This window comes from Pteronotus mesoamericanus, unplaced genomic scaffold (genome assembly GCF_021234165.1).
Source record: "Pteronotus mesoamericanus isolate MK-2021 breed Mesoamerican mustached bat unplaced genomic scaffold, CSHL_Meso_final contig_639, whole genome shotgun sequence".
Taxonomy (NCBI): domain Eukaryota; kingdom Metazoa; phylum Chordata; class Mammalia; order Chiroptera; family Mormoopidae; genus Pteronotus; species Pteronotus mesoamericanus.
Window position 1 is genome coordinate 652736 of NW_026555223.1, and position 18679 is coordinate 671414.

General features: G+C 49.2%; 2 protein-coding genes across 6 annotated transcripts; both read left to right on the forward strand.

Moving 5' to 3' along the window:
* Positions 1–822: 822 nt before the first annotated feature.
* Positions 823–12437, forward strand: BLVRB (biliverdin reductase B). The gene is made up of 5 exons (XM_054580836.1): positions 823–1060; positions 7260–7424; positions 7564–7653; positions 8983–9111; positions 12176–12437. The coding sequence occupies exons 1-5, from the start codon at positions 982–984 to the stop codon at positions 12331–12333; spliced, it is 621 nt and encodes a 206-aa protein (XP_054436811.1). The 5' UTR covers positions 823–981; the 3' UTR covers positions 12334–12437.
* Positions 12438–14209: 1772 nt separating this feature from the next.
* SERTAD3 (SERTA domain containing 3) lies at positions 14210–18445 on the forward strand. 5 transcript variants are annotated; one of them, XM_054580838.1, is made up of 3 exons: positions 15039–15115; positions 16417–16507; positions 17143–18445. In XM_054580838.1, exon 3 carries the CDS (start codon positions 17149–17151, stop codon positions 17743–17745), a length of 597 nt encoding a protein of 198 aa, XP_054436813.1. In that variant the 5' UTR covers positions 15039–15115; positions 16417–16507; positions 17143–17148; the 3' UTR covers positions 17746–18445. The 5 variants fall into 5 exon arrangements, with proteins under 5 accessions (XP_054436815.1, XP_054436812.1, XP_054436813.1 ...); XM_054580840.1 differs by lacking the exons at positions 15039–15115; positions 16417–16507 and adding an exon at positions 14210–14496; XM_054580837.1 differs by lacking the exon at positions 16417–16507 and having other exon boundaries at positions 15038–15115.
* The last annotated feature ends 234 nt before the right edge of the window (positions 18446–18679 follow it).

Here is an 18679-nt window from a genome sequence, read left to right on the forward strand (position 1 = left end):
TATACTCACACATCGCACACAGCTTCACAATCACACAGTATCACTTATTTTGTTCACACCCAAACTTGTCATACCAGTCACACTCACATGGGGTCACACATCCTGCGGTATCACACACTCATACATCACGTCACAGGAGGTCACAAACAGCATCCCAACAGTAACAGCCATAGCCACACACTCAAAGGGGGTCTGCGTCACACATCCTTACATGACACATGCAGTGTCAGACTGTCACATCTAACAGAGCCACACACTGTCACATCTTTCACACATGTCTCACACATGTTCCCCTGAGTCGTGGATGCAGACAGCATCACAGACTGACACAGTGTCACCCAGAGTGTCACCACAAGGTCACACAAAAACAGATCAATGCTTGTCCCATGCGGCGTCACACAGGCTTCACTTTGTAATGCCGTGTTACACACAGAGGATGGCAAGTGGTGTCCACAATCACGCTCCCCTTTGGGGTTACTCACAGTCACAGAGTCACACGGACACATAGACACACAGTTACAGTGTCAAACCGGCACGCCCACACTGTCCTCCCGCACTTTCCCCCTGTGGCGGCCCTGGGCGTAGTGTGAGTCCCGGACCCACCGCCCTAGTCCCTGGGGGCGTGAACTAGGAGAGACTGGTGGGCGTGGCAGAGCGCGGAGGCGGAGCGCTGGAGCCACATTTTCTTGTCCATCAGACACGGCGGCACCTCCCAGTCTAAGTGGCGGGCGGAGGGGGCGGTGCTGGGCGGCAGAAGGCGGCGAGCCCCGCCCACCCCGCTCTCCCCTTCTGGAAGGGAGGCCCGTTAGGCCCCGCCCCTCGGCTGGAGCGAGTTGCCCTGGGGCGGACTGAGGCGTGGTCTCCCGAGCGGTCCGCGTTCTGTCCCTCCAGCTAAAGAAGGACGCGGAGGGCGGCCCAGCAGTCTGTAGGTTCCCGCGCGTCCCGAGACTCCGCGGCCTCGCACCCCCACGACTTCGCAGCATGGCCGTCAAGAAGATTGCCATCTTCGGCGCCACCGGCAGGACCGGGCTCACCACGCTGGCTCAGGCGGTGCAAGCAGGCATGAGCTGGGGCGGGCGGGAGATGCCACGGGGTGCACAGGCAGAGCACTAGGAAGGGGCATCGTGGGGTCGAGCCGAGGCCTTTTGGGGCCATCAGTGCCTTGGTGTGTGAGGATCCAGAGGGCAAAGCAGGTGGCTGCCGGGGCAGAAGTGGGGAACGCTATGCCATCCAATTTTATGTGAGTTCAAGGAATAGGAGTGGGCCCTGGGAGGCTGGGAGACTCCAATGACAGGTTTAAATCCAGGCGCTTACAAACAGGTGTTGTCTTTGCGGTGGTGGTTGCACACCCCGCGGGGGCTCACTAAGCCAGGAAGCGCTTGCCTCCCAGCACCTCCCTCTCATCACACGTGTTAAATCCTCACAGCACTCAGTGTGAGGTTGGATCTTCTGTCATCTCACTTCACAGAGAAGACTGAGGCCGAGGGGAGAGAGACTTGACCAGTGTCACACAACTGGGAAGTGACAGTGCTGGGATTTGAACCGAGCCGGTCCTCTTAACCACCAAAAGCCTGCTAGCTCTTGGCTTCAACGCCAAGGCTGGAGGTTGAAAAGTCTGAGGGGCAGGTTGCTGTAACCGTCTAATGGAGAGAGGATCGCAGAGACACGGTGGAGACTTGTGGACCCTGGAAAGGCAATGAGGCTAAAAATTCAGAGTTGCCTCAGGGAAGGGGACAGTTGGGCAGCCTTCTGCCCACACTGTCCAGACTTCACCAAAACCCAGCCAGGCCTGGGACTTCCAGATATAGGGCCCTGCCCTTGCTGGTCTTGGTGACTCTGAAGATATTGACTATCTGGGTGCCCCAAAAGGGTGGAGGCCACCAGGATTACACTATGCTGTCTTCTAGGCCAGCCCTCCCCTGGAGGGACTCTGCCTGTAAGTTCCCCTCGAGGCCCACTGTTCTTCCCCTCCCCAGGAAAACCTAGTTTGGATCTTGACTTTTGGGAAGGGAGAAACATATTTGCTGATAAGTATTTGTAAGAAGAAGTTAAGTATTGCTGAGTCACCCTGAGGAACCAGGTTTCCTCGCCTTCCCTTTTCCTTAAGCTCGAATTCCACTGAATTCTGCTCCTCCACCCTGCTGGTCACAATTGGGACTGCACCCTGGGGAATTGGGACTTGGGGCCTAAGGAGGCCTTGCCTTCTCTTTGTGGCTCAGGCGAGTTCCTGCACAGCTCAGAGCCTCGCTGTTGAATGAGCTGGGCTTCCATTCACCTCAGTGATTCTGTGGGGCCGAGTCCTAACAGGCATGGACTCCCGTGCTAGCCTGCGCACATTCAAACCCCAGCTCTGCCACTTAACCGCCTGTGTGGCCAAATGTCTTGTGGTCTATGTAAGTGGGGATGAAACTAATAGCATTTGCCCTGGGGCTCTTTTGATGATGAAATGAGATGATATATGGAGAGTGCCTAGAATCATGTTTAGCACATAATTGGTGCTCAATAAGCATTCCTTGATTGAGTGAACTTAGATCACAGTTGTGTGATCCTGGCCCAGTTACCTAAAACTGCCTCAGTGTCTTCATCCTTAAAAGGCATAATAATACCTACCTTGTAAGGTTTTTGCAGTCTGGTGCTTTTCAAACTGGGTCATGGTGAGTTTTGACTGTATGCAATTGGTCACAACAGTGTCTGAATGTATCACATGTAAATATTGTGATATGTGTTTCTATATATTGGTTTTATGCATTTGTGTATACTGGATTAGGCTGTGAAATAAATTTTGTATTGAGGGTTGAAATCAAACAAGCCTAAAAGGCGCATGAACTCTGAAACATGCTCTCAACTAGTTAGGAAAACACTATGTATGTGTTACATATATAGTTATATATGTATAAGTATATTTATATACACATATATAATTATGTATAAGTGTATTATATACACAGAAACAGAGAAAGGTAAAGCAAAACCAATATGAAAATCTAGGTCTTGTTGCTTTTCCATAGGTCTGAATTTATTTCAAAATAATTAACAGAAAACTAAACAAAGTAAGAGCTTTGTTAGAAAGAAAAAAGAAAAAAGAAAGAAAAAGTTGAGAAATACCTTACAAATGCTTTTATTCTTCATAAAGGGTAAAACCTGTGAATTCTAAATCTGTTTGGTATGATAGCCACCAACTTACTTTTAAATTAAAATTGAAACATCACTTGTGTTAAAAATTTGAAGGGAGGAATCACGTTTATCTGCAAAACGAGCTTTGCACAGCACTTCTAATAAATGCCACTAATCGCCAATAATGTAACAATCCATGGGCACCGTTGTGCTGCAATCTTGTGTCAAAGCTCTCACTGCCTGTGAGATATGTCTTTTTCTCCCCAAATGCCTGCAATTCACCAGGATCTCTTAACCAATACAGTGGCAGTTCACTAATGCCCGCATCGACATGCTGAAAGCGCTTGCTGCTCCCTGATGCATGTGAGGGCAGCACGGGTTTTGTGTCATTCCCTTATGAAAGGTGGTCACACGGGATGGAGACACTGAGGATTGTGATCTTCACTTTCTTTTCTTTTTTAAAAAAATTAATGTATCTTCCAATTATGGTTGACATATAATAGTATATTAGTTTCAGGTGCACAACATAGTGATTAGACACTTGTATACCTTACAAAGTTGATGACCTTCCCTTTCTAGAGAAGACTAAAAGGGGTTTCCTGCAGTTCCTCTGCCAGTAAGTGGCAGAGCTGGAGTTTGAACCCAGGTGTTTACGGCAGCAAAGCTAGTGCTTTTGTGTTTACAAAAAGTCAGAGAGATGTGGCAAATATGACACAGTCCCTGGACCTGTAGGGCCTTGGTTTATTCCAGGTCAGCATAAGTAGGCTCGTGACAGAGGAGGCATGAGTGGCTGGTGGGGCCTGGGGAAAGTGGGTAAAGGGTGATTCAGGCAGGGGACAGCACGTGCCAGGGCCAGGAAGCAGCACGATGTGTTCGAGGAACTGAGAGACATGCAGCGGGTCAAGAGGGCAGTGGCTGCAGCACGGGGTGGAGAGGAGGGCAGGCCCGATCGTGAGGGGTCTTAAAGGCTGTCCCGAGGGCTTCATATCTCAGGACACTGGGGTATCATGGGAGGGATCTGAGCAGGGTGCGCTTGTCTGGAAGGCTCTGTCGGGCTGCTCTATGGTATATGGATTGGAGGTGATGTGACAGGGGTCAGGAGCCCAGAAAGGACTAGACCAGGCCAGGAAATAACGTTGTGAGATGATTAAAAGGCATAATAACAGCCAACACCCATCTAGCGCTCATTCCTGTGGCAAGCACTCACCTAAACTTTTCATTTGTCTTAGTTCTGGTTTTGCATTTTTATGACAGCTTTATTAATATACAATTCACACTGTACAATTAGCCCCTTTAAAATATACAATTCAATGATATATAGCATATTCACAAAGTTGTGCAAACATCATCGCAAACAATTTAGAACATTTTCATCACCCAAAGAAACCCCTAGAAGTCATATCCACTTTCCTGCCCAGCCCTTTCCCCCAGCAACCGTTGATCTATTTTCTGTCTCTGTAGATTTACCTGTTTTGGACATTTCATATAGGTGGAACCATACAATAGGTGGTTCTTTGTGACTAGATTCTTTCACTTAGCAAAAAAATCTTTTTCAGGGTTCATCCATGTTGTACCATGTATCAATATGTTATTTCTTTTTATTGGATACATTGTATGGATCTACCACATTTTATTTATCCATTCAATTGGTGGGCTTTTGGATTTGTTTCCACTTTTTGGCTACTATGAATAATGCTTCTTACGAACATTTGTGTACAAGTTTTTTATGCAGATGTATGTTTTCATTTCTCTTGAGTGGAATGGCTGCGTAATGCTATGTTTAACCATCTGAGGAGCTGCCAGATTGTTTTTCCAAAGTGGCCGCACCATTCATTTTACATTCCCATCAGCATTGTATGAGGGTTTTGATTTCCCCACATGCACACCAGCATTTACTGTCTGTCTTTTTTATAATAGACATCCTAGTGGGAGTGAAGTGGTATCTCACTGTGGTTTTGGATTGCATTTCCCTGATGACTAATGATATGGAGTATCTTTTCATGTGTTTATTAGCCATTTGTATATCTACTTTGGTGAAATGTCAGATCTTTTCCATTTGTAATTGGATTATTCATCTTTTCCTTATCGAGTTGTAGAAGTTCTTTATATATATATCTGAAGTACAAGTCCCTTATCTGATATATGATTTGCAAACTTATTCTCCCACATTGTGAGTTGGTTTTTTTTTTTTTTTTTTTACTTTCTGGATAGTGTCCTTAGAAACATGTAAATTTTTAATTTTGATGATATATCTATTTTGTTGTTGTTACCTGTGCTTTTGGTGTCACAGCTAGGTGTCTAATCCAAAGGCACAAAGATTTATGCCTAAGTTTTCTTCTAAGTGTTTTATAGTTTTAGCTTTTAAATTTAGGTCTTGAATCATTTTTAATTTAATTTTCATATATGGTATGAGGTAGAGATCCAACTTCATCCTTTTACACACAGATAGCCAATTGTCCGAGCACCATTTGTTGAAAAGGCTATTCTTTCCCCCATTGAATTGCCTTAGAACCTTTGTCAATAATCAACTGTCTACATAAACTTTTAGTTATATTATTTAAACTTACAACAGCCCTATTAAGCAGATACTATTATTTGTGTCACTTTACAAATGAAGTCTCTGAGGCCCAAAGAGGTTAAGTGAATTGCCTAATGTCATTCAGTAGGGCCGGAATTCAAACTCAGAGTTACTTTGAGAAGTAATGAGTTAATGTACATAAAGGCTCTTGGCAGCTCGCACATAGTGAGTATTCTACACATATGTATCATTATTATCATCATCGTCGTCCTTGCCCCAGCGTGTAAAAACCTCCTGTCGTTTGTTTTTGAAATGGGTGATGACAGATATCGAGAGAAATGGGACAATTTTATTGTTTCTCCTCCTTTATTATTTTCAGAGTAAGCGGTTAATCCTCTGACAAGTGATGAATAGTGAGGTCTCTTTGTTACTATCAATGTGAGCCCACAGATTTTTACCTATTCGATGTGTTTCAGTTGAGTTCGCAGCCCCGTCACTCCCTGAGCACTGCTCAGCAGCCGGCCCTCTCCCGGCCCCGGCCCAGCAGCCATTTCTCAAGGAGACTGGTTCATTTTTTCAGGAAAATGACATAGGCTGACTTCATCAGCTTGAGCGGCTATAACAAAATACCATAGGATGGGTGGCTTACATAACAGACATTTATTTCTCACACTTACAGTTCTGGAGGGTGGGAAGTCCAAGATCAAGGTACCCACAGATTTGGTTTCTGGTGAGAAACTTCTTCCAGGCCTGCCAATGGCTGACTTCTTGCCGTGTTCTTACGTGATGGAGAGAGAGCGAGCCCTGGTTTGTCTTCCTCTCCTAACGACACAAATCCCATCATGGGGACCCCATCCCCATGTCCTCATCTGAACCTAATTACCTCCCAAAGGCCCTGCCTCCAAATGCTGTCACTTTAGGGTCAGGGCTTCAGGGTATGAATTTGGGGGGGAATGTAGTCAATCCATATCAGAGTCCACAATTAATCATTTTATTTCTTTTATATCACCATTTGCAACACACCCACACATTAACATCTTTTGCCATTGTTTAAAACAAAGGAAAAGCATGTTGCTTATGAACTTTAAAATGGGTGTATGTTGTGGGGGACAGAAGTTATCAAAAATTCCTTTGGAAGGTAACATCAAGGCCATGTTCAGAATCTTTAATAACCAATAAGCCAGGGCCCAGTCGTCCAGAAACAAGGCATGAGAGACAAATCCCATCTCTGGGCACCCTTGGGCAACTCACGGCTCCCTCTGTGTCTCCCTTTCCTCCAGGACTATGGATGGGGATCATAGACCACTGTGACATTAACCCTCTAGTTGCCAGAGGCTGGAGAAGTCTGGGGGCGGGGCGGGGCAGGGAGGCCCTTGGAGGCATCAATGCAAGTAATTGCTGAACCGGCATGAAGGAATGGCCCATTTTTAATAACCAGCTGAATATCAACTGTGGGTATACCAACAGAAATGCTTGGAGACTACTGCCTCTGAACAGGGGCGAGGGGGGTATATTTGAAGGTTCATGACACCCTCCAGGACCCAGCCCCCGGAGCCCAGGAGTGCCAGCCCGCCGGTGCCAGCCCACAAGCCCACTGACCTGCCTTTCTGTCCTTCTTTGCCCACAGGTTATGAGGTGACAGTGTTGGTGCGGGACTCCTCCAGGTTGCCTTCAGAGGGGCCCCAGCCAGCCCATGTGGTCGTGGGCAATGTTCTGCAGGCAGCTGATGTGGACAAGACCGTGGCTGGGCAGGATGCTGTCATCGTGCTGTTGGGCACCCGCGATGACCTCAGTACTAGGCCCCCCCTCTGCCCACGGCCCACACCTGCACCTCGGCCCCCAGCACCACCCCCACCCCCGGCCCCACCCTTGCCACCCCTGCCACCGCCGCCGCCACCCGCCAGTGACAGCCACTCTCTGTCCTCTCTAAGGTCCTACCACAATGATGTCCGAGGGTGCCCAGAACATTGTGGCAGCCATGAAGGCCCACGGTGTGGACAAGGTCGTGGCCTGCACCTCGGGTGGGTGGTGGGGACATAGGGGTGGGGTGAAGGGTGGGGTGGGTACAAAGCCCAAGGGCCTTTGCAAGGTGGCATTGGTGCCATCCCAAGTTACTGTGCATTTATCGAAGATTAATTGAGTGCCTGAACCTTCCTGGGAGATGCCAGGGACGTAGTGGTGACCCAAGCAGCCCTGGGCCCTACACTGATGGATTCCACAGAGGACAGGGAAGTGGTAAACAGAGCCATCATGAAACAGTGACAGGCCACAGTTGCCAGGGCCAGGACGGGGGGCTCAGTCAGAGGGTTCAGGGCTGGGATAGGGAGAAGCCTGGAGTACTGGGAGCTCGGAGGTGGTGCTTAACCCAGGCTGAGACAAGGTCAGAGGGAACCTTCTAGGGGAAGTGACGGGTATGGGTATGCAGGCCAAGTCTCTGCTTTCACAGACCTCCCCATTTATGGGGCAAGAGACTTTGAACAAACAGTTGCCCCAAATAATCCAAAAAGAAGACTGCAGGGTACATAACAGGAGCAGTTAATGCTGACAGGTAACAATTACTGAGTACTTACTGTATGCTAGGCACCATCTGAGCACGGGTGAATGCCACTTCATCTTCACAAAACTCCTTTGAGTATTTATACTCATGGTGGCACATAGTAGGTGCTCAGTAAGCAGTAGCTATTGTCTCTCTTGTATAGCTAAGTGGTAGAGGCAGTGGAGGCCTATCAGCTTACCTGAGATCACACAGCTCTTGGCTGTAGAGCTGGTGTGTGATACCTGGCTGTGTGTCTCCACAGTCCACATTCCTCACCTGATTCCTCACACCAGTTGCTACCCAGGAAGGGAAGTGGCGTGAGGGAGGGCTGCATGGCGAGATAACAGGACTGTGGGCAGAGGTATCAGCTGTTGTGAAGGTTATGAGACCAGAGCGTGCCTTCAGCAGAGCTAGTGAAGGGGAGGGTGTTGGGTGGTAAGGCCAGAGGGCTGATGGAGCCAGATTAGGTAGGGCCCTGTGAGCCCTGATGGGGACTTTGCTTTTACCCTGAATGAGAGGCACGGAGGAGCTCCAACTCCTCCGGGTGTTCACAGGCCCCCTGTGGCTGCATTCAGGGAACAGACTGTGAGGACAGAGGCAGGGAGGCCACAGAGGAGGCTGCTACCATGGTCCAGGCAGGAGGTGATGGCGGACGGAGCAGATGGGGAGTGGGAAGCGGTCAGCTCTTATGTGGGCTGAGGGAGAGAGACGGTTTGAGCTGGAAGCAGCTGGAAGACAGCAGTGAGCCCCTGCAGGGTTTTGTCCTGGCTGGGCTTCCTCACTCCTTGGTTGACACTGCACCGTGTGCCCCCAGCCTTCCTGCTCTGGGACCCGGCCAAGGTGCCCCCACGACTACAGGATGTGACCAATGACCACATTCGGATGCACAAGGTGCTGCAGGATTCGGGTCTGAAGTACGTGGCCGTGATGCCGCCCCACATAGGTGAGTGAGGCTGGGACCCAGTGGCAAGGTCACCTCCAGCCTGCCCGCTCCTGTCCTCTGGAGACATCTGCCAGGACCTGCCTGGCCCATCCAAAACTGCAAACCTTCCCTCCACACTCTGTCCTCTTTCCCGCTTGATTTTATTCTCCTTTTTAACATACATTTTGATTATCTCTGTTGACCAAACCACTCATATATTATGACTTCCTGTCTTGGTACCCTAGACTAGGCTCAGGGGGTGAGGCTTGCACCTGAGGTTGCTCAGTAGCTGGGAGAGGAGCCAGACTTCCCCCAAGACACGCTGACGGATGGCGCGACTGTGGCTGGAACACCTGCCCTCGGCCTCCCTGGGATCGGATCCCTTAGTGCTGTTTCTGCTCCTTTCTGTTTATTAGAAGTGAGTTCCCAGGATGGGTCCAGATTCAAAGGAAGGGGACTTACACTTCCCCACACATGTCCTATCATTTCTTTATCTTAGTGTGTGTTTCCCTCATTAGGATGTCACCTCTTTGGCGTCACAGATCTTGTCTTGTTTAGATTACAGCCATGATCCTAGTGCCTAGAACAGGACCTGGCATATAGTAGATGTTCAGTATATGTTTGTCAGGTGAACTAACACAGGGGAACCACCTCTCACGGTGTTGTTTGGGAGGCAACAAGTAAACATCACCTGCACCCTCTTTCCCCCTCCCAGGTCTGTATTCCACACTGAGAGACAGAGTCAGACACAGGGAGAGCCATTCATTCAACAGATGTGTCTCTTGCATTTGAACTGTGCCACCATTATGAGCACTGGTGATGAAGCCTCTGCCCTCAGGAGGCCTACATTTCTTGTGGGGGAGGTAAAGATAGATGATGATATTACTGGTGGGCAGCACCACAGTGAATGAATGAAGAAACACACACAGTGAAGGGAGTAGTAATGGTGTGTAGTTTAGGAAGCATAAGCTCTCTAAGGAGATGGCTTCATGCAGTGAGGGAGGGAGTCAGTTGAAGGTCTGAGGGAAGGGAAGACTGGGATAAGGAACAGCAGTGTAAAGACCCGGACGCCAGACCCTTGGACTCCTTCCCTGTCGCCCGCCCACTGAAAGCATAGTTCTGCTTTGCCCTCTGCTTTCTGGGACCCCCGACAGGAGTGTGGATTGCCATACCCTAGAGGGTCAAATAAGGCTCACTCTTTAGATGCAGTCAAGTGGCTGTAAGCCAAGATCCTATTGAACTAGCATCCTGAGCTTTGAATCAGGGAAGCTGCCTAGTGGAGAAGCTGGGTGAAAACCCAAACCCCTGGCCTCTGAGCCTCAGTTTCCTTCTCTGTAAACAGGGCTCATCATATTGCTTCTTGACCTGCTAGGTTTGGAATAAGTACCCAGAGAGGTCATGCCTAAAAGTTATTTAACACAAAGTACTTTTCTTAGTTTTTTTATTTTTTTATGTGTGCATGTGAAAACTTTGCAACCCCCAGAAAAGTTGAAGGAGTTAAAGTGTATGAATACCTAAAATTATTTAGGTTTAGTTTTTAATATTTTTGCCTTCTTTGCATTTTGCCCTATCTTCCTATGTATAACGGGCTAGCTATCAATTATCTTTGCATGTATCTAATTGCGTGTGTGTGTGTATTAGTATTGTGTTCAAATATTTTATTTATTTTTAGAGAGAGGGGGAGGGAAGGAGAAAGAGAGGAAGGGAAACATCGATTGCCTGCCTCTCATACGCCCCTCAGCTGGGGACCCTGCCGGCAACCCAGTCACGTGCCCTGACTGGGAATCCAACTGGCAACCTTTCAGTTTGCAGGCCGGCGCTCAGTCCACTGAGCCACAGCAGCCAGGGCTATATATATTCGTATTTTTGACTGAACAGTTTGAAAATAAGTTGCAAACATTCTCACACTTCACTGGTAGAACCTCAATAGACATTCCCAAGAAGAAAAATATTTGCGTATAAGCCACAAGACTGTTATTGAACCAAGGAAACTGATGTGAACTCTAGCATATCATTTAGTATCCATGTCATATTCAAATTTCCAGATTATCAAAAAATATCTTCCAATCTCCCCCTCTCCCCAAAATCAGGGTCTAACTGAGTATCACGCATTGCAGTGAGTTGCCATGTCACCTTAAATCTGGAGCATTCTTTCATATCTTTTTTTTTTTTTAATGTTTCTCGCAACATTAACTAGGCCTGGCATCTTTTTAAATACCCCACATTCTGAATTTTTGGTTGTGTTCTCACAGACATGGAGCAAACATTTTTAGTAGGAATGCCATGAGGGTAAGTGTGAGCATTTCTTATTGCATAGCATTCCAGGTTGTTCCTATACTGGTATGCTGCCTTTGATCCCTAAATTAAGTTGCTCACTGGCAGATATTATTTTAAAATTATTATCATGACGCCACTAGATGCCCTGTAACAGCTAGGCCATGCCCATGTGCTGTTTCTGTTGTCTAAGAAAGACCTAGTTGTATCATTGGCATCAGGACACACCAACTCCATATTCGCAAGGCCAGAAAAATGAGCCCTTTCACTGCCTATGAAATACAGACCCATGCCCGGGGCATGTCACTCTGTCCTCCCAGAGGGGTCCAGAGATTGGAGAGCATCCAGATGGAGGTACCTAGAGCAAATCTAGCCTTTGCCACTGGCAAGTGACTTCCTCTTTCCCAGATTCAGTGTACCTGTTTGTAAATAGAGTTAATAAGTGGTTCCTGGTCCATTTTCTGCTTTATTTCTCCCAATCTAACATATTATCAGTTGTACTTCCCTATCTTATTAGTCACCTTTCCTTAGCAAATTTCTGCATGCTAGGAGCAGGGATTTGTGTCTGCTTTGTCCTTTGCTGAGTGCCCAGCACTTGACACAATAGGTCATCAATAACGATTTGTCAGATGAATAAAGTAAAGGGTATAGATTAGTGCCCTGTACATGGGAAGGGTTTCATACATTGTTGGTTCTTATACCATTCAGGCCGGGCACACTGTAGGCCCCCAGAAACCATCATTGTAGTGACCACACGTTGGGGGATGGTGAAAGAACATCTTCACCCGTCCCTTCTATCTTTACTTCACAGGAGACCAGCCACTGACTGGGGCCTACTCAGTGACCCTGGATGGACGTGGGCCCTCGAGGGTCATCTCCAAACATGACCTGGGCCACTTCATGCTGCGCTGCCTCACCACCAATGAGTATGATGGGCACAACGTCTACCCTTCCCACCAGTACAACTAGGGCTCTGTCCCTGTCCAGGAGGACAGCATTCTGGGAAATGCAGAACAAAGAAATGGAGCAATAAATCTTGAGCCAAGAGCTTCAGATTGTACGAGAAGGCCCAACTCTGGCTTTGGGTATTTCAGTGTCTCTGTCTGCCCTGTGTGTAAGATTTTCTGGGTATTCCTTCATTCATTTCCTCAGTTACAGTTCATTGAGTCATTGTTCCGCACCTGCCATGTGCTGGGGACCCAGTGGTGACTAAGCAGCGGTGAGTCCTGCCTTCACAGATCTCACAGTCCGACAGTGACAACCCACAGTGATCAGGGCTCTGATGGAGGAAGCGCAGAGGGCTGTGGGAACTCAGAGAGGATACCTGCTCTAACTTGGGGAGTAAACAAGGCTCTGTTGAACAGGGGAGTTCCCACCTGAAATCTGGTTTGGTAAGAATGAGCCAGGAAAAGGTCCCAAGGTGTGATGGCATTCTGGGCAGAAGGAACTAAATGAGCAAAGACCGGGGTGCTGGAGAGCACAGGAACCAAAATCTGTCCCCTATGGTTAATAATTCTTTTCTCAGAGGTGAGGAGTGGTCAACCCAAGAGGCTGTTCCACGGATACTAAATTGTGCAGAGACACTGTAAAAAGTTTAAACTTTATTCTGAGGCTTTATGCAAGGAGGGAAGCAGGGAACTAATTGGTGGGGAGGGGGCCCAGTAAGGTTTGGGTCTTCTTATAAAACATCCCTTGGCTATTGTGTGAAGGTGGGCGGGAGGAGGGCAAGAGTAGAGGCTGGGAGCCCAGGGGTGCCAGGCAGAAACCTTGAGAAGGGAAAGAGAGAGTGGGTGGAGCCTGAGTGGAACAGCTACAACCACGGGGAGGGGAGGGCAGCATCCAGGAAGAAAGAGAGCTGTAACCTGGGAACCAGGTTACAGTGGGGCCTCCCTGAGCTGAAGACCCCAGAGTAGGGACAGGTTTGGGAGAGAGAAGGAAAGAATGGCCCCTTCCTAATCATGTCCGTCTGAAATCTACTGTCCCTGCCTTTATTCCCCAGAGACATATTTCCCAGGCCTGAGTGAGAGCCACTCCTCTCTTGCTACCTCTAGACTCTTCCCAGGTCCTCTGCAACACCCTCTCCCCTCCTCCCCCACCTCTACCACCCGCAAAATCCATTCCAGTCTTACACTGTTTCTGCAAACAGCAGGATAACTTGATTGTCAAATTCCAACCCATGAGAACTGGTCTTGGGTAGGCTGGTGAAAACTTGTGGGGGTGGGGCACTACTGATTCAAACTTTCTGGACACTAGCACTGTTTTATTTCTGCCCTCTTCATTTCTGTCTGCCACATTGTCTGGGTATTTAACAAACTTTCCCTGGACGCCTGCTTTGTGTCCAGCCCTCTGCTAGGTGTTGCTGTGACTATACAGTGGGTAACAGAGATAACCTTGGTACCTTTCATCAGGGGTCCCACAGTCCAGGCTGTGACAGCTCAAGGCCAGGATGGGGGAGACATGGGCAGAGGGGTCAAGGCTTCAATGGGGGAAACACAGGACCCATGGGAAACAATCCACCCTGGAGCCTCAGAGTGGGCTTCCAAGAAGAGGAAGCCTTTGAGATGATTTCTGATGAGAGGCAGCCTGAGAATTGAAGGTCTATTTTCAGAACGAGGAAACAAGTTTAAAGGGCCAGAAACCTTTTTTTTTTAAATTAATTTTCATTGAAGTAACATTATTACATTATGGGAATTTCAGGTGTACAACATTACAATTCAGTATCTGTATACTATATTGTGTGCTCACCCCTAAAAGTCTAAGTTTACATCTCTTACCATATATTTGACCCCCTTTAATTCTCATTTTTGAGTACTTGCTATGTAGCTAGCAGTATTGTAAATACAGACAAAATCTCTTAGTTCAAGGTGGTGAAGGGCACTTGAAGTCATTCTAGAAAAACTCAGAGTGAATTGGTGTGGCATGAGGAGGGTGCATCAGGCCAGATCGTGAAGGACTTTGTGGCACAAGTAAGGAATTTGGACTTTGTCCTCAGGGTAGTGGAGAGTCGTGAGTCAGTCTCCAGCAGCGGAGGTGCAGTCCAGAGAGACAGGACGGGGTGTTAGAAGGATGCGGAACGAACCTGCCACCAGAGGACTTGCCTGAAGCAGTCTTGAAGATTAGGGAGCCTTGGAGGTAAAGTCTCGTCCAGAGCCGCAGAGGAGCGACAGAGAAGGGGCGGGCTGCGGTCGCTCAGGAAACGTACGCCGCGCGAAACTATTGGCTGGCCTTCAGCGGCGTCATTCTGCGCTTCGGAGCAGCCGTCCTCGGAACTCCGGGGGCGCGGCCTCCGCGAGTGGCTCAGCCCCGCCTTCTCAGAGAGCTGGTGAGGCGAAACGTGACGGCCAGTTTTGCTATGCAACGAGGTCCAAGCCTGATATAAAGGGTCTCAGAGAGCAGTGCTGACGATCTTGGAGCGAGGACAGTAGCTGATTTGAAGGAAACAGTTTTGATGTCCCCTCGACCCTACAGAGGTGGCCCCGCCCCCTGGGGAGTCGGAATCCTTTAAATGGTCCCGGGCGCCAGGGAAGGGAGGGCGGGTAAGCAGTCTTCAGGCGAGAGGCGGGTGGCTACGCCAAGCCAATCCGCGCCCAGCGGCGGTAATAATTCGAGCCAATCGCGGCTCATGGCTTGGCTACTGGGTGGAGCTGGGTGAACCAGAGGCCAGACCCAGAGGCCCCAGGGAGGCAAGCATTGGAGGGTCGCAAAGCTTCGGACGTTTCAGAAGATAGTCGTTGTGAACCTAGCAGCTGAGGTGAGGGGTGGTTGCCCGACTTGAGACCTGCCTTGTGTTGGGGCAGGTGGAGGCGCGTCCGGGGAGTTGTGGAGGCGGAGTCTGGGTGGGAGCGGGGAGCGCAGATTCAGGGTTTGGGGGCCGGGGACTGAATTCGAGATCCTGGACAGGCGGCGAAGTTGTTGGGCAGGATCTTCAAATGGAGGGAATTTGAAGCTAGTATTTGGAGAAGCAAAAGAACTAGGGAAGGAACTTTGGGGGCAGGAAATCTGAAATTAGGACAATTCGGGTCTCCCAGGCGGGTTGAATCCGAGGCTCTAGTGTTCGGGAAAAATGTGAAAGATTGGGGCCGGGATCCCAGGCATTTTGGAGAAGCGAGAAAGCAATCTTGGTTTCCCAGGCGCAGTGGCGGAGAGAGGGTGCTGAGAAGAGTTCCATGTTCAGGTCTTGGAGCCAGAGAGGGGAGTTTGGAGGTGAGGTCGAGAGACGTTTGTAGAAGGGGAGAATAGGGGAAAGTTGAAGGGGGAACGGTCTCAAAATTGAGATAGCTAGTGTCCCGAACGGAGCGGATCGGAGAGCATTTGCAGTCTTTGAGCGATGAGTTGTGCCTGCGTCTCTCCGAGAGCAGTTTGGGGGAAGAACCAGGACCTTTTGGGGTCTGAAGGATCTGGAGAAAGCAGTGTTAGAGCCGCAGTCTGAGGTGGGGGAGGGGTGTTCAGGGCGCGGAGCTCAGACCCGCCGCCCTGGGAGTAGTGGAGGGCGGGGCTCGGCAGGCGCCGGGCGCTGGACGTCCGGGTCCCCTTCCCCCACCCATCCCGGGCTTTTGTGCGCATGCCTTGGGGGAAGATGGGGGAGGTTCTTTTTTGTGGCGTGCGGAGCTCTCTGGGGATTGCAGTGCGTGCTGAAAGTCTACGTACGTACCTGGCGGCTCTTGGCCCACATTTCCCAGAAGCCCCTGCGCCAAGCTGGGGCGTGCCTGGCTGCTGAAGGCAAATATAGATCCGTGCAGGGGGCGGGGTCTGTAGAGGGCCGAGGTCTGGTTGGATAGGTCGAGAGGGGGAGGGGCTTGGCGTGAGTCTAGTTGTAGCAAGTTTTTCTACGGGGCCTCGCTTTGGGGGAAACAAGGCTCGTACGGAGGGAATTAGAAAGGCCCTTTCCGTGTGTTGTGAGCGCTCCCACAAAGGAAAATAGCACTGACCGTAATATACTCTGAAAGAAGAGTCTCGACAAATACGTCCCCTAACGGGACTAAAGATGGCTTGAGTGTAGTAGACAATAAATAAATATATTGAATGAATAAATGGGAATTTACTCTTGTTAAGTAAGCATTTCCTGTGTGATGAGCACTGTGCATATTACACGTGGGATCTCCTTGAGGATGTGGTGAGAATTTTTACAATCCCCGTTTTACAGGTGAGGAACCTGAGGCCCGGAGAGGTAATGTCACATCACTCCCCAATATCACACAGCTGAGCAGTGCGAAAGGCAGAATTCAAACCGAGGATTCCCTGCTTCCAGTCTAGGTCTCTGCATTCTACACCGGTCTTGTATGTGTCACATTTGAGAAATGAGTATTGGGGAAAGAATAGTTTTAAGGCTCAGAGGGACTTTGACTTAGGATTCATGTCTAGCAGATGAAGAAATTGAATCTCAAGGAGGAAGACTAGGATCCTAGAATGATTTCCATGATGTGATCTAGTTCATTCCACTTTCAGGACCCTGGGGCACAGAAGAGGTTGTGAGAGACTCCGGTGGGGCCAGTAAAGGGGCCCCACCATTAGCCGGCCTTTCTAATTCCCTCCGTGGGAGCCACATTCCAGGTGACCGCGGCAAGTGAATGGGATTCAAACCCAGCTGTGTCCAGGTCTTGTTTTCTTAGTCACATACATTTTCTCTCCTGTTTAGTCTTCTGGGATTTATACTATCTCCATTTTATAGATGCGAAGACTGAAGTTCAGATGATCATTAAAAATCAACAACAACCATACAGGAGATTCAGGATTTGAACTAGCCCTACTGTGTCTAACTTGCCCCACTTCTCTCCACAGGGCATCATGGTAGGAGGCTTGAAGAGGAAACACTCTGACTTGGAGGAGGAAGAGGAGGATGAGAAGTGGGGCAGGGGTCCCGCAGGCCTGCGAAGCTACCAGCAAGCCCTGCTCCGCATCTCCTTAGACAAAGTCCAGCGAAGCCTGGGCCCCCGAGCACCCAGCCTCCGCAGACATGTCCTCATCCACAACACGCTCCAGCAGCTCCAGGCCGCACTTTGCCTGGCTCCAGCACCTGCCCTGCCCCCTGAGCCCCTCTTCCTGGGTGAGGAGGATTTCTCCTTGTCTACCACCATCGGCTCTATTCTCAGGGAGCTAGAGACTTCCATGGATGAGACAGAGACCCCTCAGAATCCAGTGGCTCCCCCAGGCCCCCAGAACGAAGTGCTGCCCCAGCCTGATCCAGTTTTCTTAGAAGCCCTGAGCTCTCGGTACCTTGGGGACTCGGGTCTAGATGACTTTTTTCTGGACATTGACACTTCCACAGTGGAGAAGGAACCTGCACTGGCCCCACCGGAGTCTCCTCACAACCTTTTCTGTGCCCCAGGGTCCTGGGAGTGGAATGAACTAGATCACATCATGGAAATCATTCTAGGATCCTAAAACTTTTAATAGTTGAGGTGGGGGGGGGTTTCCGCCACATCTCAGCCTCAGTGGGCTGGGTCTCTAGATGTGTGTGTGTGTGTGTGTGTGTGTGTGTATTGGGGGCTTTAAGCAGTGACTGGCCTCCTCTTCTCCCGTTTCAGGGTTCCACAAACTGTCTTGTGTGCGTGCGTGCATATGTGTGTGTGTCTGGTTACCACATCCTTCTGTGAAGGCAGGTCTTCCTGAATTAATTTATCTGTTCCAAATGCCTTAATGAGACTGTTTCTGGGAGTCTGATTCCCAACTTCCGCATTTCTTCTGCCTTTCCCTCTAGTTCCTACTCTTGTGACCACTGGGGCCTCAGGGAAGATAAGCTGGGCCTGTCAAAGGATGACAGGGATGTGTTGCCTGGTTGCTATGGGAACCCAAGCTCTGCTTCCTGTACCTGGAAGGAGTAGGAGGGGCTGGCCTCCTCCCCCACTGCCCCAGGCTAAACCCCACCTCCTTGACAGTACCGGAGTCCTAGCAGCCTCCTGATTCATAACCAGGCCGGACCACGTGCAATAGGGTGGACACCAAACTGCTCCATGCCTCATTATTTAAAAGAAAGGCAGGTTTTTGTGGTGGTTTGGGGGTGGGGTGGGTGATGGGGTTTGATTGTAATTATTTTTTTTTAATAAAAATATTTTGGAAGGGATCATGCTGTCTAAAGTTTGTAAATATCAGGTAACCTGGTAAGTTCCCTAGATACCTGTATACCTTCCCTCAAAGTTGGACCAGATATACCATTAAATGTAACATTGACTTCTTGTTAGAGCACTGTTCTACCCACTTTATTTGAATTAAGTCATTTAGTCCTCACAATTGTATAGAAGTACCTACTATAATCATGTTTTATATAAAAGGAGTCTGAGATTCAGAGAGGCCAAGTCACTTCTTCAGGGTCACACAG